Source organism: Octopus bimaculoides, chromosome 25 (genome assembly GCF_046866305.1).
Source record: "Octopus bimaculoides isolate indiv1 chromosome 25, ASM4686630v1, whole genome shotgun sequence".
Classification (NCBI taxonomy): domain Eukaryota; kingdom Metazoa; phylum Mollusca; class Cephalopoda; order Octopoda; family Octopodidae; genus Octopus; species Octopus bimaculoides.
The window spans coordinates 24,125,331-24,145,460 of NC_142952.1; the positions used below are offsets into that span (position 1 = coordinate 24,125,331).

Consider the following 20,130-nt stretch of genomic DNA (forward strand, 5'->3'; position numbering starts at 1 on the left):
TTTTACAATATCTCACGCAGAACCATTTATTTCACTTATATCCTGTCTGCTCATTTATGGTTTCAAACCTGCATGGTTTTGAGCAAAGATCAAAGTCAACGAAATGTTCTGCTTTGTGATCGGAGAAAACCATATCCTGCCTGTAATTGGGAAACCAATGAAGATTGTCAGGAAGATCTTCAACTGCAGTCTGGCTCCATCAAAGGAACCAGAGTTGGGGGACTGGTTGGGAGCTGTAGTGTAAAAGCCAAGGCCACAAGGAAGATTCTATCAGCATGGATAGAATCTCAGCATCCTCTCAAATATATTCTGACTCAGAAGTTCTCAACAAGGGGTCCCTTGGTCCTTCGCGATTCACATAAGATTTTGTTGTTAAAATTTATGTGCAATAAATTGGTTATACTTCAATAATGCACAAAATATTTTATCAATTTTTTATGCACAATTCATGATTATATTTGGTTAACAATTTTGGCACAAGGCCAGCAAGTTTGGAGTAGGGGGGTAAGTCAATTACATCAACCTCAGTACTCAGCTGGTATTTAGTTTACCAATCCTGAAAGAAGAAAGGCTAAGTTGACCTTGGCGGAATTTGAACTCAGAGTGCATAGACAGACAAAATGCCATTAGGCATTTTGCCTGATATGTTAACATTTCTGCTAACTGGCTGCCTTAACATTCCTAATAATATCTATACCCACACACACACACATGCACGCGCACACTCGCATGCACACACACATATGCAACACCAGTAATGCTTGAATTTACAATGTTCATAACGTTTATACTTACAACACCACTAATACTTACTTCTACCCCCAGTAGGGACAACAATTTTAACATGTTTGAATGATGACAGGTCAAAAGTGAGAACAGGTGTAGTATGTCTATCAAACGGACATGGAAACCTTCTTTTCAGGTGCTGATAACATCTTCCCTTCCCATACTTCCTCCCACATTCCTTTCCCAGTTTTTAGAGTTGGCACTGTCAATACTGGTACATTGAAAGGTAGGTCTAGTGAGATTGTAGAGATGCTTGAATGGAGACATGATGTATGCTGCATACATGAGGTAAGGTGGAGAGGAGCTTCCGCGAGGGTCCTGACAGACAAGGCACATAGGTATAAGATTTTCTGGGAAGGTAACTGTGATGGAGTAGGGGGTGTGGGCATACTCCTTGCAGAGAAATGGGTGGATAAGGTCATAGAAGTAGTCAGGGTGTGTGATAGAGTGCTTAAGCTCAGGCTAGTCTTGCAGAATAGCATAGCTACAATTATCTCTACCTATGCCCCACAAGCCTACTAAATGATTAGAAGGATCACTTTTATGATATCCTACTATTCCTCATGCTGGGGTGAGAGTAATAGTAGGCATAGAGACGGTGGAGGCAGTGGTGCTGACAGAAACAGAAAGAGATGGAGAAAAAGAGAGACAAAGAAATTTAGGGAGAGTTCATGATGTTTGATTAAAAGTAGTAGTGTTGATGTTTTATTAAAAGTAGTAGTGTAATAAGAGAGAGCGAAAGAGTGGGTATGTGAGATATAGATGAAGATGATGTACAACTTTGTTGGACAGAAATTCCTGTGGCCAACATACTGAACCAACTACTGAATTTGATCGTTTTTGTTTTGTTTTTTGCTGTCTTTAATGCATCTAATATAATAAATGCGATAGCTAATTTCTGTGTCAGTGTGTCACACGTCAACCCCCTCTTTCACTAGAGATGGTAGCTGAAGCAGTCAGGGACAATGCTAATAGTAAATGATGTGAAAGACATTGGTGATGGTGGCGGAAGGGAAGGCGGCGAAGTCAAAGGCATTGAGGGTGGTGGCATCAGAAATCTGAATGGTGTGTGTGTGTGTGTGGAAGTTGTGGTGGCAATGGTGGTGGTAGTGGTGATGGTGATGGTTGAAAACAATCAACAGAAAGAGAGAGAAAGGGAAACAAAGAGGTCAGACAGAAAAAAAATGGACTGACCCCTGAATGGGAAGACAAAAAATGTTGTTTATCATGCAGCTTTGCAATAAGTTCCAAGTCAACAAATTATATCATTGTTTTGATGAAAATTGTTCATTGCTTGAAAAATATTGTTCAAGTTTAATAAGATTTAATATGTACTCAATGCATGAAGTGTCATTATTAGGCTCAAGGCCCAATGAAGAGCCCTCCACAGGAGCTCGCTTTTAAGCTAGTAATAAATATGCAGAAGTATCTGGAGAAATATATTTTATGAAATAGAAACATCATCATCATCTGGAGCAAAGATTGTTTGCCAACATAACATGGCAGTCTGGTTTAGGATGTATGTTGCTGTAATTTAGCCCCAGGAGACATAGTCTCCAGCTGGCTATACGTCATGATTCGTGTCCTTATATTTTCAAACAAGGGAATCTAACACTCGGAAATTGCGATACACAGATATTGTTTTGAGCTGAGTGGGGATGCTAGATTCCCTTGTTTAAAGATATAAGAACACAGATCATGTCATATAGCCAGCTGGAGACAATGTCTCCTTGGGCTAAATTACAGCAATATTCGTCCTAAAACAGGACTGCCATGTTATGTTGGCAAAGAATCTTTACTCCAAAGTACTGTTGCTGAATATCTCTCGTTGTGAGATTTTAAAATAGTAATTTTCTAATCATCATCATCATCATCACCACCATCACCTGTCTGCTTAAAAACAGGTGAGGGTTGGTGATAGGAAGAGCATCTAGCTATAGAATATTTGCTTTCACAAATTTCATTCGACCCATGAAAGCATGGAAAAGTGATGACAATGATGATGATTATGATGATGGTAGTTGTAGTGGTGGTGATGATGATGATTATGAGAGTAGTGGTGTGGCAATGATGATGATTGTGATAGTGATGATGATAATGGTGGTGGTGATGACAATGATGATGATATTGGTGTGGCAATGATGATGATGATGATTATGATTGTGGTGGCGGTGATGATGATAGATGGTGATGATGATGATAATGATAGTAGTGGCGATGGCGATGATGATGATGATGATGATGTTTCTATTTCATAAAAATATTTCTCCAGATTAATGTTTAATTCAAAACATATTTAATGTTTATCTACCCCATAGTAATCTACCAATTTGGAAAATTGATTAATGTTTAAAGCCATTACTTGCTGAAATACTCAAAGACAGAACCATCTGCAAATTTGAATGAAGAATACGGAGTTTAGTTGGACAAATGATTTTTAAGTAACTTTTGATTAATTAAAAAGTGCTCTTGCAGAGAATCTCATTCTTGTTATTGTACACATTTTTGTTGCTAACAAAGATGTCGGTTTGACTACAGACATTAACAATTCAATCTATATAAGGTGTTTTATCACAAGACGGCCACCTGTTGATGTATTTACCATAGAAGAATTACCTGCAGCGGAATCTAATTTTTTTCTGTATCGAAAGTGGAAAGAGTTAACAATATGTAGGAATGGCAAACCAAAACCACCACCACCACCATCATCATTACTAAAAATCCATTGTTTCATGCCTTCATGGGTCACATGGAATTTGTTGAGGAAGATTCTCGATAATTGGATTCTTTTCCTGTTGCCAACCCTCACCTTTTTCCAAACAAAGTGATATTTCCTCACGTGGCCAGACATGTTTTTTTTTCTTCATGGAAAACTGGAAACAAGTGACCTTGCTTGTGTGGTGATACTTATCTACAACTGTCAATTGTAGTCTAGACAAGGAAACACTTAAACACACACACATGCACACACACGTATGTACATACATGCATGCATACATACACACACACCATACATTCACACACAAACACACATTTACTCACTCAATGCCTCCCCTCCCTCTCTCACATAAAAAGAGCAAAAGAAACTGACACAGATTCTCCATATCCATTCTATTAGTGGCACAGTAAAGATCTGTAAGACATTCCAAAAATTCTCCATCTGAGATTCTTAGGTGAATAGATGCAGACACTTCAACCAACAAACCAATTCAACCACATATTTACAAACACCTGGAACTCTCTTAACCCCCAAAAATCTTGTCACTTTGTTATTGCGACCAGCTTGAACTCTCTCAAAAAGAACTTCAATTAAATGCAAGGAAGAATCATACATATAGAATATGTAACAAACTGCCTATGCACCATCATCATTGTTGTCATCAACATCATCGTCATCATCATCTTCATCATTGTTGTCATTTAGCGTCTGCTTTCCATGCTGGCATGTGTTAGAGGGTTTGACCGAAACTGGCAAGCTGGGGGAACTGCATCAGGTTCCAATCTGATTTGGTATGGTTTCTACAGCTGGGTGCCCTTCCTAACACCAACCACCCCAAGAATGTAATGGGTGCTTTTTATGTGCCACGGGCTTCTCAAATTCAGAATGGAGGAAAACTAATTAGAAGATTACAGATTCAGGCCATCACTGGAACTGTAAAAATTTGTAAAACTGTTCAGAAGTTTAGTATTTCAGTATAGATACAAATATCTAGATATGCAACTATATGCAAGAGAATGCATGCATAAAACAAGACATACAAATCTGCTCATGCACTGACTCCAAATATTGCACATGCACACACATGTCTGCACAAATACCTTGTTGTTGTTATGGAAATTCCAATGAAGAAACCTTAGATCTAGGTTAGAAACTGGCTCCTTCTCCATTGGGAGGAAATCTTGAAATAAAGCTGAATAATAACATACACATATGTATTTCAACAGGCTTCTTTTCAGTTTCCATCTATCAAATCCACTCCACAAGGCTCTGGTCAGCCTGGAGCTATAATAGAAGACACTTGCCCAAAATGTCACACAATAGAACTGAACCCAAGATCAGAAGGTTGTAATTTTTTATCTGGAAAGAGAGTCTTGTTTGTAGCAATGGTATCATTGCTATCCTACTGCTAGTACCCCTGTACTCTCCCCAACTTGGGAACCCCTTCCCTTGGCTCCTCTCTAATCTTGCCTTTCTCCCTCTCCTCCTTCCCTCATCTCTTTCCTCGTAGACTCTTGCAAATCCTCACTCCCCTTCACCCACTACTGTGTCTGCTACCTGAAGTATTACCTGGACACCACAGCACCTCTATCTCTCTTTTTCGAGATAACTCTAATTCATTCTCACTCTCTTTCTCTCTCTCTCTCTCTCCTAAATGTGAGAAGCCATGTACCTCCTACACAACAAGAACCTGCTCTACCCTAATGTCTTCTCTCATACCTTAACCTCCATCTAACATGGACACAGCATCCTCCCGCCCTGGCTTTGTTGACAGGATGACCTTAATAGTGCTGGTGCCACATAAAGACCACCCAGTACACTCTGTAAAGTGTTGGTGTTAGGAAGAGCATCCAGTCATAGAAACCATGCTGAAGCAGACAGTGGAATACAATGCAGCTTTTTGACTCATTGCCAAACTATCCATGGACATTAAATGATGATATGATATATGGTGGGCTTCTTTCAGTTTCCATCTACCATGTTATTTCATCACATCTGTCTCAGTGTCAACCCATACATATTCTCTCTTTATCTCTATTCATGTTCTCTTTAATACCACATATATCCAGCATGTGTTGTGTTCACTCATGTCAGCTCTTGCTTTCTTTTACTTTTGCCTTAAACCTCCTTCTAGTTTCTATCATTCCCATTCTCTTATCTGTTCTCTCTTATCATTTGGTTCTTTCTCTTGTTTCAAGTCCTTAAGTTCGTTCTGAAGTTAAGTGTTAAGGCTGTTTAACTGTGAAGTGAGAATGAAATTCCTCATGTAAAACTTTGCCTTTTTTAATAGTGGATTTGGATAATTCTTTGAAGATGTTAGATCTGTTTATCCTTTATATTAAAAAAAGATAAATAACATTTTAACATTCTTTTTCTAACTTAACACTTTTTTTCACTGAGGAAAACACATTCAATTTTTGTCCTTTGAAATGTAAAGCGAGAATAAAATTTGTGGTGCAAAGAATTCAGCAGAACCTTAAGAGATAATCAAAGATAGCAAACAGAAATACCTTCCTTACTGTGTATGTCTCTCTCTCTTTTGCTCACTCTCTCTCTCTCTCTCTCTCTCTCTCTCTTTTGATCTCTTTCTATCTATCTATCTATCTATCTATCTATCTATTTTTTTCTTTTTTTTTTTTTCTTCCCGCGATCCCTTTTGATCGAAATTATCCCCCCCCCCCCAAGAAAAGCTCTACTTTGTAATTTGTCCATTTTCTGTATTTAGCCCTGTGTGGCTATAATAAAAAGATATCTATCTATCTATCTATCTATCTATCTATCTATCTATCTATCTATCTATCTATCTATCTATCTATCTATCTATCTATCTATCTATCTATCTATCTATCTATCTATCCATCCATCCACCCACCCACCCATCCATCCTTTCATTCATTCATTTCACTGTCTTGCTTTCTCTCTGTCTCTGCCTGTCTCTCTCACTTTATATATACTCTTTTTACTCTTTTACTTGTTTCAGTCATTTGACTGAGGCCATGCTGGAGCACCGCCTTTAGTCGAGCAACTCGACCCCAGGACTTATTCTTTGTAAGCCTAGTACTTGTTCTATCGGTCTGTTTTTGTCAAACTGCTAAGTGACGGTGACATAAACACACCAGCATTTGTTGTCAAGCGATGGTGGGGGGACAAACACAGAGACACAAACACACACACACATATATATATACATATATACAACGAGCTTCTTTCAGTTTCTGTCTACCAAATCCACTCACAAAGCTTTGGTCGGCCCGAGGCTATAGTAGAAGACATTTGCCCAAGGTGCCACGCAGTGGGACTGAACCCGGAGCCCGGAGCCATGTGGTTGGTAAGCAAGCTACTTACCACACAGCCACTCCTGCGCCTATATATATGCATATATATATATATATATATATATATATATATATATATTATGGTTGAATGCCCTTCATTGCCAGCCCTTACCTGTTTTCAAGCTAGGTAATATTTCCCCATGGAAATTCTGTTTACGCAGAGTATTGGAAATAAATGACATTCATTTAAAATAATCGTGCTTCAGATTCTGTCTACCAAATCCACTCACAAGGCTTTAGTTGGCCTGGGACTATTGTAGAAGACACTTGCCCAAGGTACCACTCAGTGGGACTGAACCTAAAACCTTGTGGTTAGGAATTAAACTTCTTACCACACAGCTATACCTGGGCTATATACACCACACAGGCATGCGCGCACGCACACACACATGTATATATATATATATATATATGTGTGTGTATATATGTATACAAATGTAAATGTGTGTATGTTTGTGTCTCATTGTCTTGACATAACATGATTGTTTTAAATGAATGTCATCTATTTCCAATATTCTGCCTCAGCACTACTGTGCATGGGGAAATATTACCTGCCTTGGGAATGGGTAAGAATTGCCAATGAAAGGCATCCAGCCATAATATTTATATATATAGATGAATGTTGAGGTGGTTTGGTCACATGCAGAGGATGGATGAGGAGCGGGTGGTAAGGAGGGTAATGTAGGTAGAAGTGGTAGGCAGCAGAACCAGAGATGGACCTCGGTTTGTGTGGATGGATGGAGTGAGGAAAGCTTTGATGGTTAGAGGTATTGGAGTGAGAGAGGCAAGAGAGTTTATGAAAGGAAAGTTTTGAGAGTGTTTGTGGATAGATGAGTGAATTCGATGTTGCTCAAAGGGGTATGGAATCACCTGTGGGGTGGTGGGGGTAAACCAGCATATGCTGTCAGGCTATGCTACTGATATTGGAGGTTGCCATAGACTGGGGCTCACCTCTGAGCTGGGAAATGAATGGAATACCTGGTGTGTGTCTTGTGGCAACCCCTTCCTAAAAAAATGGGGAATAGGCCTGGATATATAAAATATTGTATATATATACTTATTCAACAATATTGTTTAGATTCGTCTTGATCAAGGTGTTATCTCACCTGTTTATACCTGCTTAAAATTATACCTGAAAATGGTGGATTGTATGCTATGATGTAATCTATGAATACATCAATAAAGTTCTACCAAAACAGCTGTTGTGAATTTAAAACCCCATTTGGCTTTATTTTTATACCTACACTACATCTAAAACCATCTAAAAATTGGATGTAGTTTAAATTGGATTTTATATATATATATATATATATATATATATATATATACATACATACATAAACATACACACACACACACACACACACACACACACACACAATGAACGTTATAACATTGGGCTCACAATCATGAGCTAGTGTGAATTCGATTCCTGTGTTGTGTTCTTGAGCAAGGCACTTGATTTCATGTTGCTCCACTCAGCTGTAGAAATGAGTTGTGACATCACTGGTGCCAAGCTGTATCAGCTTTTAACTTTTCCTTGGATAACATTGGTGGCAAAGAGAAGGGAGGCTGGTATGCATGGGTGACTGCTTGTCTTCCATAAACAACCTTGCCAGGACTTGTGCTTCAGAGGGGAACTTTCTAGGTGCAATCCCATGGTCATTCATAACTGAAGGGGGTCTCTCTTACATACCTACAGTATCCTACCAACCCCTAATACCTTCATGGTTGTTTTACTTCACTGTGATCACTGTTATTGCACATAGCTCTTTCTGATGTCCTCCATGTTGATGTGTCTAGGTTCTCTTGAAATCTACACTTATTCTCTAGATATATATAGATATGTGTGTTTGTATGTATGTATGTGTGTGTGTGTGTGTGTGTCTATGAATGTATAAGGATCAGTTACAGTGCTCTGTGAATCTTCAGCATGCCAGACAAAATGCTTAGCTGCATTTCATTAATCTTTTATCATTTGTTTCAGTCATTAAACGGCAGTCATGCTGGAGCAGCGCTTTGAAGAATTTTAGTCAAACGAATTGATCCTAGTACTTTTTGTCAAAGTATTGGTGGGACACATACACACACACACAACAAGCTTCTTTCAGTTTCCATCTACCAAATTAAATTACAAGGCTTTGGGCAGCCCAAAGGTAGAAGACACTTGCCCAATGTGCTGTGGAATGGGACTGAACCCAGAACCTTGTGGCTGGGAAGCAAACTTCTTACTATACAGCAACCCTTGCACCTTTCCGTTCTGAGTTCAAATTCTACTGAGGTTGACTTTGCCTTTCATCCTTCTGGGGTTGATGAAATAAGTACTAGATGAGTACTGAGGTCCCCCTCCCCACAAATTTAAAGCCTTGTGCCTATAGTAGAAAAATATTACTTTATATTGTATTACACTGTGTCTCATGAGTTTTGGCCTTGGGTAGCAACTGATATTTCCTATTTGTTTACTCTTTGAAAGTATGAAAAATGGTTAATATATTTCTTTCAAATATTACTTTTGTGTTACATTTATCCAAACCCCAAAGAATCCCTCTCAACACATGGCTCTGATGCCCCCCACCCAAGTACTCCTACTCCTGATCAGAGATGCACATATTGTCAACCATTAAGGGACAACCTCAAGTGGTTATGGTCAAACAACTGACAAGCAAACCTGTGGCATTGAGCAGAATATTTGCTATAATGATATTTCTGCTTCTGCAACTCAATTGATGTCCAGGTTACAAAGGCAAAGTTTGAAGGGGATAGTAGTCATTTCCTTTGATTTCTAGATAGAAGCAAATGGGAAATAATACTGACCAAAGACAAAAGAAAAAAAAATGGTGTTACACAGTATTATATATCTATCTCTGTTCATCTCCGATTCCTTCATCATTGAGCATAATATGCTCAATTGTTATGTGTTATGCTTATCACAAATCGTTCTGTGATAACACGGAGCAACGATCTGTCAAAGATTCTACTTCAGTAGCAAAAATACCCTCCCAACACCCAATCCCGATGCTCGACAAAGTTTGGGGTCACAGAACAAAGCCTATTTTTCCTATGTGTCCCGTTACTCATTTATCACTGATTCATTTAACACAGAGTTTTTGCAGAACATAACATCTGTGATAAACGAAGATAAATGCATTAAATTACGTTATCCTCCTATTATTGTATTATTATTACACAATGTTGTATAACATACAGTTTTGCCATATATTACCATTATCAATCACGACTGTTCTATTTTCTTTCTTTTGAAACTTGCTCCCTTCCATCCTCTGACTGACACCTCCACCACCACCGCCACTACCTTTACCACCATCAGCAAATTGAACCGCTGCCAACGCTTATAATGAAAGAAAAGATTGATGAAGATGATGTGATGGAATGCCGCAAGGTGATATTTAATATTCTTGGAATGGAGAGCAGGAACGACCCTTTCCCTACGTCTGTGACTGGTTCCAGAGGGAAAGGACCAAAAAGGTAATATACAAATTATGAATATAAATATAAAAATAATTTCACTGTTTATAATTCTTGTTTATTTTTCAATCAAGAAAATATAAAAATAAAATGAAATATTTCAGAAACAAAAACAAGTCAAAAACAAACATACAAAGTAAATGTTTTACCTCCTTTTCTTCTTTTTCCTTTTCTTCCTTTCCCTTCTTCCTCCTCCTCTCTTCTTTTTCTCCTCTTCCTCATTCTGTATGCATGTGTACATGTATGTATATACATACATACACACACACACACACACACACACACACACATATATATATATATATGCATATTCATGCATGTGTATATTCATATGACTAGGTGTATATTTGTTGTATGTTTGTATATATATATATATATATATATATATATATATAATATATATGTGTGTGTTTGTGCATGTATCTGTCTGTCTGTCTCTCTCTCTCTCTCTCTATATATATATATATATATGCATGTATATATGAATTGCTGTATTTATGTATGTATGCATACTGTGCGGATTCTGTGGCTGAAGAGGAGATAACTATTCTGGAATGCTTGCATCTCGCAGTCTGGATAGGTGGCACTGCATGCTGATTTGTGTGTATTTACACCATTTGTCTACAGCAAGAAATTTTCTCCATGACAAAACACAGTGAATGGCATATTTACAAGTCCGAACATGCCACACGTATATTTGAACTGGTAATAACATTGCATTGAGAACACTGCTTAGCGTTCTCATCCTGTAATACTTTATCTTGTCTGTCCCATTCAATAATATCTGGCCTGTTATGTGTGTGTGTGTGTGTAAATGTGTATGTGAGTGTATAAATATGTATGCTTGTGTTTATATGTATGTATTTCTGTATTTTCTTTTTCTGGAATGCAATGCCTATGACCCTTCATAGGGACCCTGGGTCTGTTGGTGATGGGAGGATGATATTCTTACATCAGTGGCTTTAGGTCTAAACTGTTGCAACAGAGTGGACTTTTACTAAAGGCAGCCAAAAGTCAGGTGGTGCTGGTAAATCTAGCTCGTAAATTTGTGTGTGTGTGTGTGCGACCGTTGTGGGGACACGTGACTTAGTGGTTAGGGTGTTGGACCCATGATTGTAAGATTGTGATTTTGTTTCCTGGACAGGGGGACACATTATGTCTCTTGAGCAAAACACTTCATTTCACGTTGCTCCAGTCCACTCAGCTGACAAAAATGAGTAATCTGTTGACAGGCCAGCATCCCATCTGTGTGGTGAATATATATGCCATGGAAACTGGGAAACTAATACTCATGCGCCTAGCATGGCACAAGAAGGTCACTTTTACCTTTGTGTAACCATTCACTTTACCGATGTGAAGGTATGTGGCTTAATTGTTAGGACATTCAGCTCATCATTGTTAAGATCTTGATTTTGATTCCTGGCTGTGTGTTATATCCTTAAACAAGACACTTTACTTCACATTGCTCCAACCCACTCAGCTGGCAAAAATGAGTAGCACCTGTGGTAATTCAAAGGGCCAGACATGTCACATTCTGTGTCATGTTGAATCTCCCTGAGAACTACATTAAGGGGACACGTGTCTGTGGAGTGCTCAGCTGCTTGCATGTTAATTTCACTAGCTGATCAAGTGGAACCCTCATCATCGTGTCAGATCAAGTGGAACCCTCATCATCATATCCAATGAAGTATCAGTTTTATATATATATATATATATATATTCTTTTATTTGTTTGAGTCATTTGACTGCCACCATGCTGGAGCACCACCTTTAGTCGAACAAATCGACCCAAGGACTTATTCTCTTTAAGCTTAGTACTTATTCTATTGACCTCTTTTGCTGAACAGCTAGGTTACAGGGGCATAAATGCACCAACATTGGTTGTAAAGCGATGGTAGGGAGACAAACACAGACACACACACAAATATATATATATATATATATATATATATATATATATATATATATATATATATATGTATGTATGTATGTATATATATATATATAGATATATATATATATGATGGGCTTCTTTCAGTTTCCATCCACCAAATCCACTCACAAGGCTTTGGTTGATTCGAGGCTATAGTAGAAGACACTTGCCCAAGGTGCCACACAGTGGGACTGAACCTGGAACCATGTGGTTGGTAAGCAAGCTCCTTACCACACAGTCACTCTTGCACCTATAGCCACTCTTGCACCTATACCACAAGGCATTCTCTGTGAGGTAGCTTGACCTGCTGATAAACAAGATGTACCAGCATTGCTAGAAATAGGAGTCAAAATGACTCAAATAGGTACACAAAGCACTAACCTCATGAGTTCACGAAAAGCAAGGGAGCAAGCAAAAAACACCTTCCTATGGTGAGATAAATTCACAGAATGAAGTAAACAGATATATCCAGATCACATGATTTCAAACTCTGATAATTTTCATCTTTGTTCTCATCAGTGGATATTACCAGTACTCCAGGTTAAAAAGGGTAGCTTGCCTTCTGTAACTCATGAGAAAAAAACCTATATTATAATATATTTGATATATTATTTTATTTTATACACTTCAACTGTTTTGAATAAGCATAAGCTTTTGAGCAGTTTTTTTTCTCATGAGTTACATGAAGCAAGCTACCCTTTTTAACCCGGAGTACCAGTAATATCCACTGATGAAAACCAAGAAGAAAATTATCAGCATTTGAAATCACGTAACCTGGATATATCCGTTTACTTCATTCTGTGGGTTTATCTCACCATAGGAAGGTGTTTGTTGCTTGCCCCCTTGTTTTTTATGAACTCATGAGATTAGTGCTTTGTGTAGCTGTTTGAGTCATTTTGACTCCTATTTCTAGCAATGCTGGTACATTTTGTACCCTTGTTTTTATGAAACACCTCTAGTCGTTTTATTATCTTTATCTTATGATTTTTACTTTGTATTATATTATACTTATTTATCGTGCATTTACTTATTAATTTTTCTATATGTGACTGTGGATTTTCATCGATGAGTTCATGAACTTTGGTTCTTTATTCTAAAACTATATATATATATATATATATATATATATATATAGGGGGGGATGGAGTGCGGAAAAGTTCCTGGCTTTAAGAGTATTGCAAAAGGCCTTGTTAGAGGCCCAGCCTTCTGAGTTCTTTTACAGGGATTAGGAAAACTGAAGGACCACTGCAATAAGTGTGTGAATCTGGAAGGGGAATATGTTGAATAAAATCATGATTAACTGATCCTCCTGTATTTTCTTTTACTCAAAGCCAGGAACTTTTCCGCACCCCTTGTGTGTGTGTGTGTGTATGTGTGTGTGTGTGTGTGTATGTATGTATTTATGTTTGGTGATTCACATTATTGTATGTTTCTTTTTGTTTCTGAGATGGTTGTGATATGTACGATTCGAAGGACATTTAGCTGCTATTGCTAGCAGGTCGAGCTACGGCATAGAGAATGTCTTGTAGCATAGAAAAGAAAGAAAGGGAAGAAAGACATCATCGATAATGTTGAAGAGACGGAACTAATCTACGATTAATGTTTTAATTTGAGATTAACAAAATCAACAACAACAACAACAAACATTGCAGCAGTAACCACCACCACCACAAAAAACTGCAGTTACTACAGCAGTAGCAGCAGCAACAACAACACCAACAATGACCATCTTTACCCCAACTACAACAAACTAAATATCACAGTGACTACTACTACTACTACCACCACCACCACCATGACCCCCTTCCCCATAACAACCACTACAACCCCTACCACAGCCATCATGAACATCACCACTATCACCTTCACTATCATCACACCACCACCATCAATACCACTAGCACCACCACTACAACAGCCACAGCCTTCATCGCCACCACCAGTGCCACAATTGCCGTCACCAGCACCCTCTCAACAACTTCCACTGCCATCACCACTACCAACACCACAACCACTGTCAACATCACCACCACCACTACCAACACCACAACCACTGTCAACATCACCACCACCACTACCACCGTCACCACATCCAAAACCATTATCACCATCACCAGCACTACAACCATCACCACCACTGCCACTGCATTCACTACTACCAGCACCACTACCAATACAACCACCACTACTAATACAACCACCACTACCACCACCACAACCACTACCAGCACTACCAGCACCACTACCACCGTCACCACATCCAAAACCATTATCACCATCACCAGCCCTACAACCATCACCACCACCACCACTACCACTGCATCCACCACCTCCACCACCACCACCACCACCACCACCACCACCACCACCACCACCACCACCAAAACAACCCCCATAAGCATTTTGAAGATATTTTATAATTTTGTTCTGGCTAAAGATAAGATTATAAATATAATTAATTTTAAAAAAAAATTTGAAAAATAATTAAAAAAGAAAAAAATATATATATATATTGCGGAAGGAAATACATAAAGACTTGGAAACTATAGGAAAATAAATCTTCCTGATTAATTTTGTAATTAAATCTTTGCTTCATTTAAAATTAATATGGGTGGGGTGGGGGTGGGGAGATGATGAGGGGGGTAGGTTGGGAGTGGAGGTGGGGGCAAAGGGAAGAAGGAAGAATAAGGAAAAAAAAGTAGTTCTAACCTCCGAGATATGTGCAGAAAATAGATTGACATGTATTGTCGTGTCTATGCAAAACAGTTGAAAGGAGTAGAGGGTGGGGTGGCAGTGATGGGCTGGGGTGGAGGGTGGTGACGGAGGCTGTGATGATGATGATGATGGTAGTTATCATTATCATTGTCATGCTGGCTGTGGTAGTGATAGTAATAGTGGTGGTGGTGGTGGCGGCGGTGGTGGTGGTGGTGGTGGTGGTGGTGGCGTGATGACAATGACAGTGGTGATAATGATTATGGCAGTGATGATGATGATGATGATGATGAGAGTGATAGGTGATGGCATGGCTGTGTGGTAAGAAGCTTGCTTCCCAACTATATGGTTCTGGGTTCAATCCCACTGCATGCATGGCACCTTGGGCAAGTGTCTACTACAATAGCCTTGGGCCAAACAAAGCCTTGTGAGTGGATTTGGTAAACGGAAACTGAAAGAAGCCTGTCATATATGTGTGTGTGCGTGTGTGTGCTTGTGTTGTCCTCCACTGTTGCTTGACAACAGGTGTTGGTTTGTTTATGTTTCTGTAACTTAGTGGTTCAGCAAAACAGACTGATAGAATTAAGAACTGACAGACTTAAAAAAAATAAAAGGAAATAAGTACCGGGGTCAATTAATATGCCAAATAGTGCTGAAGGCGTTGCTCCAGCCTGGCCGTAGTCTAATGACTGAAACAAGGGAAGGAGAGATAAAAGATATGTTGATGACAATCATCATAATCGTCGTCATCATCATCATCATCATTGTGCCAATCATCATTACCATAATATAGACATTGTCATCACCAAAATGTTTGTCATCATTATTCATTGCTACCACCACCACCACCACCACCACCTTCATGATCATTATTCTCATTGTCATCACAACCACCACCATCACCAGCATCATCATCAACATCATAATCATCAGCGTCATCAATTTCATCATCATCCCCATCATCATCATCACCACCATCATCATCATCATCATCACAATCACCAACATCATCATCATCATCATCAATATCACCATCACCAACATCATTATCATCCTCATCATCATCACAATCACTAACATCATCATCATCATCATCATCATCTTCCACTGTTGCAGACATAATACAACTTTACTTCTCTCAATTAAGGTTATATTCAGACAAGGTAAGACTTTGAAAAGTTTTCTCTGAATATCACCTCTAATAGGCTTCCTTCCTCTTGGTGCCTCTTTCTCTGTGTGTGTGTGTGTGTGTGTGTGTGTGTGTGTGTGTGTGTGTGCATCTATGTGTGCCTGTGTTGTGTGTGTTTGTGCATTTTTGTCTGTGTTATTGTGTGTACTTTGATGTTTGTGTGTGCATATGCTAAACAGTCTGTGCCACACGTGTTTGACTTTAAGGCTATATATGTGTTTGTATTTGTGTGCTTACGCATGTGTGTATATATATATACATGTGTGTGTTTATACATACACACACCGGCACACATATAATGTATATGTATGTGTGTCAATGTGCATGTATGTATATATGTCTGTATGCATGTGTATATATGCATGTGTACAGAATTGTGTATAGGTGTATGTATGGGTATTTCCTTTCTTTTTCTTTTCCTTTTACTTGTTTCAGTCATTTGACTGTAGCCATGCTGGAGCACCACCTTTCGTCGAACAAATCAACCCAGGACTTATTCTTTGTAAGCCTAGTACTTATTCTATAGGTCTCTTTTTGCCGAACCGCTAAGTTACGGGGACATAAACACACCAACGCTGGTTGTCAAGAGATGGTGGGGGACAAACACAGACACACAAACACACATACATATATATATATATACACAATGAGCTTCTTTCAGTTTCTGTCTACCAAATCCACTCACAAGGCTTCGGTCAGCCTGAGGCTATAGTAGAAGACACTTGCCCAAGGCGCCACACAGTGGGACTGAACTCAGAACCATGTGGTTGGTAAGCAAGCTACTTACCACACGGCCACTCCTGCATCTGAAGTATGTGAATTTATGTGTGTGTATATATATATATATATATACAGGGTACGATGGGTAAATTGTCGCCATTATATATTTTTAATTTCACATGTGCATATTGTTTGTTTTTGATTTTGTCAACTACACAGTATAGTAGGGTCAGTTGGGCACCATCTGTGAGTAAGATGGTAAGTAAGCACCATGACACAATTCACTCTCCATGAAATTTGGAAACAACATGTACTGCTTGGCATTCATGCTGGAACCTCCAATACAAACATTTCAGAGTGTTTAGCTCTCAATCTAAAGTCAGTTCAGGGGAGTCAGAAAGAGCTGGATGGGTCTGATGGTGATTACAAAGGTAATGCAGCTTGGAAAACTCACTCTGATCGTTCTGATAAGAAAAGGTCTCCTGAATTTGTTGGTGAGATCCAGGCCATGATTGACAACAATCCCTCCAAGTCAGTCAGGTCCACCGCCATGGATATGGGAGTGTCTGTGTTTCTTATCAAGCAGGTAGTCCACAACGACATTCGGTATTCCTCATACAAGATGAGAAAGGGCCAGTTTTTATCCCAAGCCATCAAGGACTAGAGGAAAGACCACGCTATGAAGCTTTTGAACAAACTCAAGCATCCCCTCCAACAGAACATACTTCGGTTTTTCTCAGATGAAAAAAATTTCTGCTAGGATCAGTTGGTGAACACACAGAACAATTGTTCGCTTGCTGTGTCCCCAAAACATGTACCGAGAGTGACAAAAATCAAACATCCCATCAATATTATGGTGTTTGGAATGATCACTACTGATAGCGATGTTATGCCTCCATTCATCTTTCCTCAGACTCAACACGGAGGCCTACATCAACTGCCTGGAGGGGGCATTGCTGCCCTGGGTCAAGAGGGTGGCTGCTGGAAGACCCTATCTCTGGCAACAGGACTCTGCACCATTCCACAGAAGCAGGAGAACCCAGTCATGGCTGTCAGACAATTTCTGCGACCACACCACCTGTAACATCTGGTCACTTAACTCCCCAGACTGCAACCCCGTTGGTTGTGCGTGGGGCACAGTTGAGTGAGAGACCAACAAAACTCTTTGTGACATCAAAGATGACCTGAAGGTAACGATTATGGCAGCATTCAGCAACGTAAATAAGGAGACTGTCCAGAAGAGTTGCAGCAGATTCGTAAGGCATCTGGACGCCGAGGTTGAAGCCAATGGTGATTTTATTGAATAAATTTCCTCTTTAGTATTTCAAGATATTTTCATGGAATTTTGGTATATCAGTGATATTTTCATTTTTGCATAATTTAGAAGACATTTTATTCACGTTGTATATATATATATATATATATATATATATATATATATATATATATATATATATATAAATATATATTTATATATGGAAGTAAAGACTGTTTGCCAAATTAATGTGGCTCTCCTGGAAGGGGCAATTGCTACTGTTGTTTAGCCCCAGGAAACATTGTTTCCAGCTGGCTATACGACACAATATCTGTGTCCTTATATATATATATATATATATATATATATAAGGACACAGATATTGTGTCGTATAGCCAGCTGGAAACAATGTTTGTATGTATGGAAGGCGGATGTTAAACGATGATGATGATGATGATGATATGTATAAATGTGTGTAAAAGTGTATGTATGCGTGTGTGTATATATATCATCATCGTTTAACGTCCGCTTTCCATGCTAGCATGGGTTGGACGATTTGACTGAGGACTGGTGAAACCGGATGGCAACACCAGGCTCCAGTCTGATTTGGCAGAGTTTCTACAGCTGGATGCCCTTCCTAACGCCAACCACTCAGAGAGTGTAGTGGGTGCTTTTACGTGTCACCCGCACGAAAACGGCCACGCTCGAAATGGTGTCTTTTATGTGCCACCCGCACAAGCCAGTCCAGGGGCACTGGCAACGATCTCGCTCGAAAATCCTACAGGAGCCAGTCAGGCGGTACTGGCAACGGCCACGCTCAAAATGGTGCATCTCATGTGCCACCCGCACAAGAACCAGTCCAGGAGCACTGGCAGCGATCTTACTTGGCTTGCCGGGTCTTCTCACGCACAGCCCATTTCCAAAGGTCTCGGTCCGTAGTCATCGCCTCGGTGAGGCCCAATGTACGAAGGTCTTGCCTCACCACCTCAGCCCAGGTCTTCCTGGGCCTACCTCTTCCACGGGTTCCCTCAACTGTTAGGGTGTGGCACTTTTTCACGCAGCTATCCTCCTCCATTCTCACCACATGTCCATACCAGCGCAATCGTCTCTCTTGCATGCCACAACTGATGCTTCTAATGTTCAGCTTTTCTCTCAAGATACTTACACTCTGACGGGTATTCACATTGACATTACACATCCAACGGAGCATACTGGCTTCATTCCTTGCGAGCTTACGTATGTCCTCAGCAGTTACAGCCCATGTTTCACTGCCATGTAGCATGGTTGTTCGTACGCATGCGTCATACAGTCTGCCTTTTACTCTGAGTGAGAGTCCCTTTGTCGCCAGCAGGGGTAAGAGCTCTCTAAACTTTGCCCAGGCTATTCTTATTCTAGCAGCTACACTTTCAGCGCACCCACCCCCACTACTAACTTGGTCGCCCAGATAGCGGAAGCTATCGACTACCTCTAGTTTTTCACCCTGGAATGAGATAGAAGTTGTTTCCTGTTTGTTTGCAGTCTTTATTGCACCTGAACATCTGCCACAAACAAAAACTAACTTGCTAGTTAACCTGCCTTTGATGTTGCTGCACCTCTTATGTGTCCATAGCTTGCACCGGGTACATCTTATAGAGTTACTACCTACTCCTTTTCTACATACTGAGCAGGGCCATCTACCTGAAGGGGTTTGTGTTTTATCTACCTTCCTACTTATTAGGATTTTGGTTTTAGCTAGGTTGACTCTAAGGCCCTTCAATTCTAGACCTTGCTTCCACACCTGAAACTTCTCCTCTAGTTCTGATAGTGACTCCGCAATTAGGGCAAGGTCATCAGCATAGAGGAGCTCCCAGGGGCAGCCTGTCTTGAACTCCTCTGTGATTGCCTGGAGGACTATGGTAAATAATAGGGGGCTGAGGACGGAACCTTGGTGGACCCCTACCTCTACCCGGAATTCATTGCTGTACTCATTTCCAACCCTCACCTTACTGGCAGCAT

At 39.7% G+C, this 20,130-nt stretch overlaps 1 protein-coding gene across 2 annotated transcripts in view; it reads left to right on the forward strand.

Annotated features, from left to right (window-relative positions):
• LOC106878832 (integrator complex subunit 13) overlaps positions 1-20,130 on the forward strand; it is a 246,781-nt gene that overhangs the window by 147,053 nt on the left and 79,598 nt on the right. For both annotated transcript variants that reach the window (XM_089342253.1, XM_089342254.1), the window contains one exon: positions 10,169-10,326. In XM_089342253.1, coding sequence (XP_089198379.1) covers positions 10,169-10,326 — 158 coding nt within the window. The remainder of the gene's footprint in view (positions 1-10,168; positions 10,327-20,130) is intronic.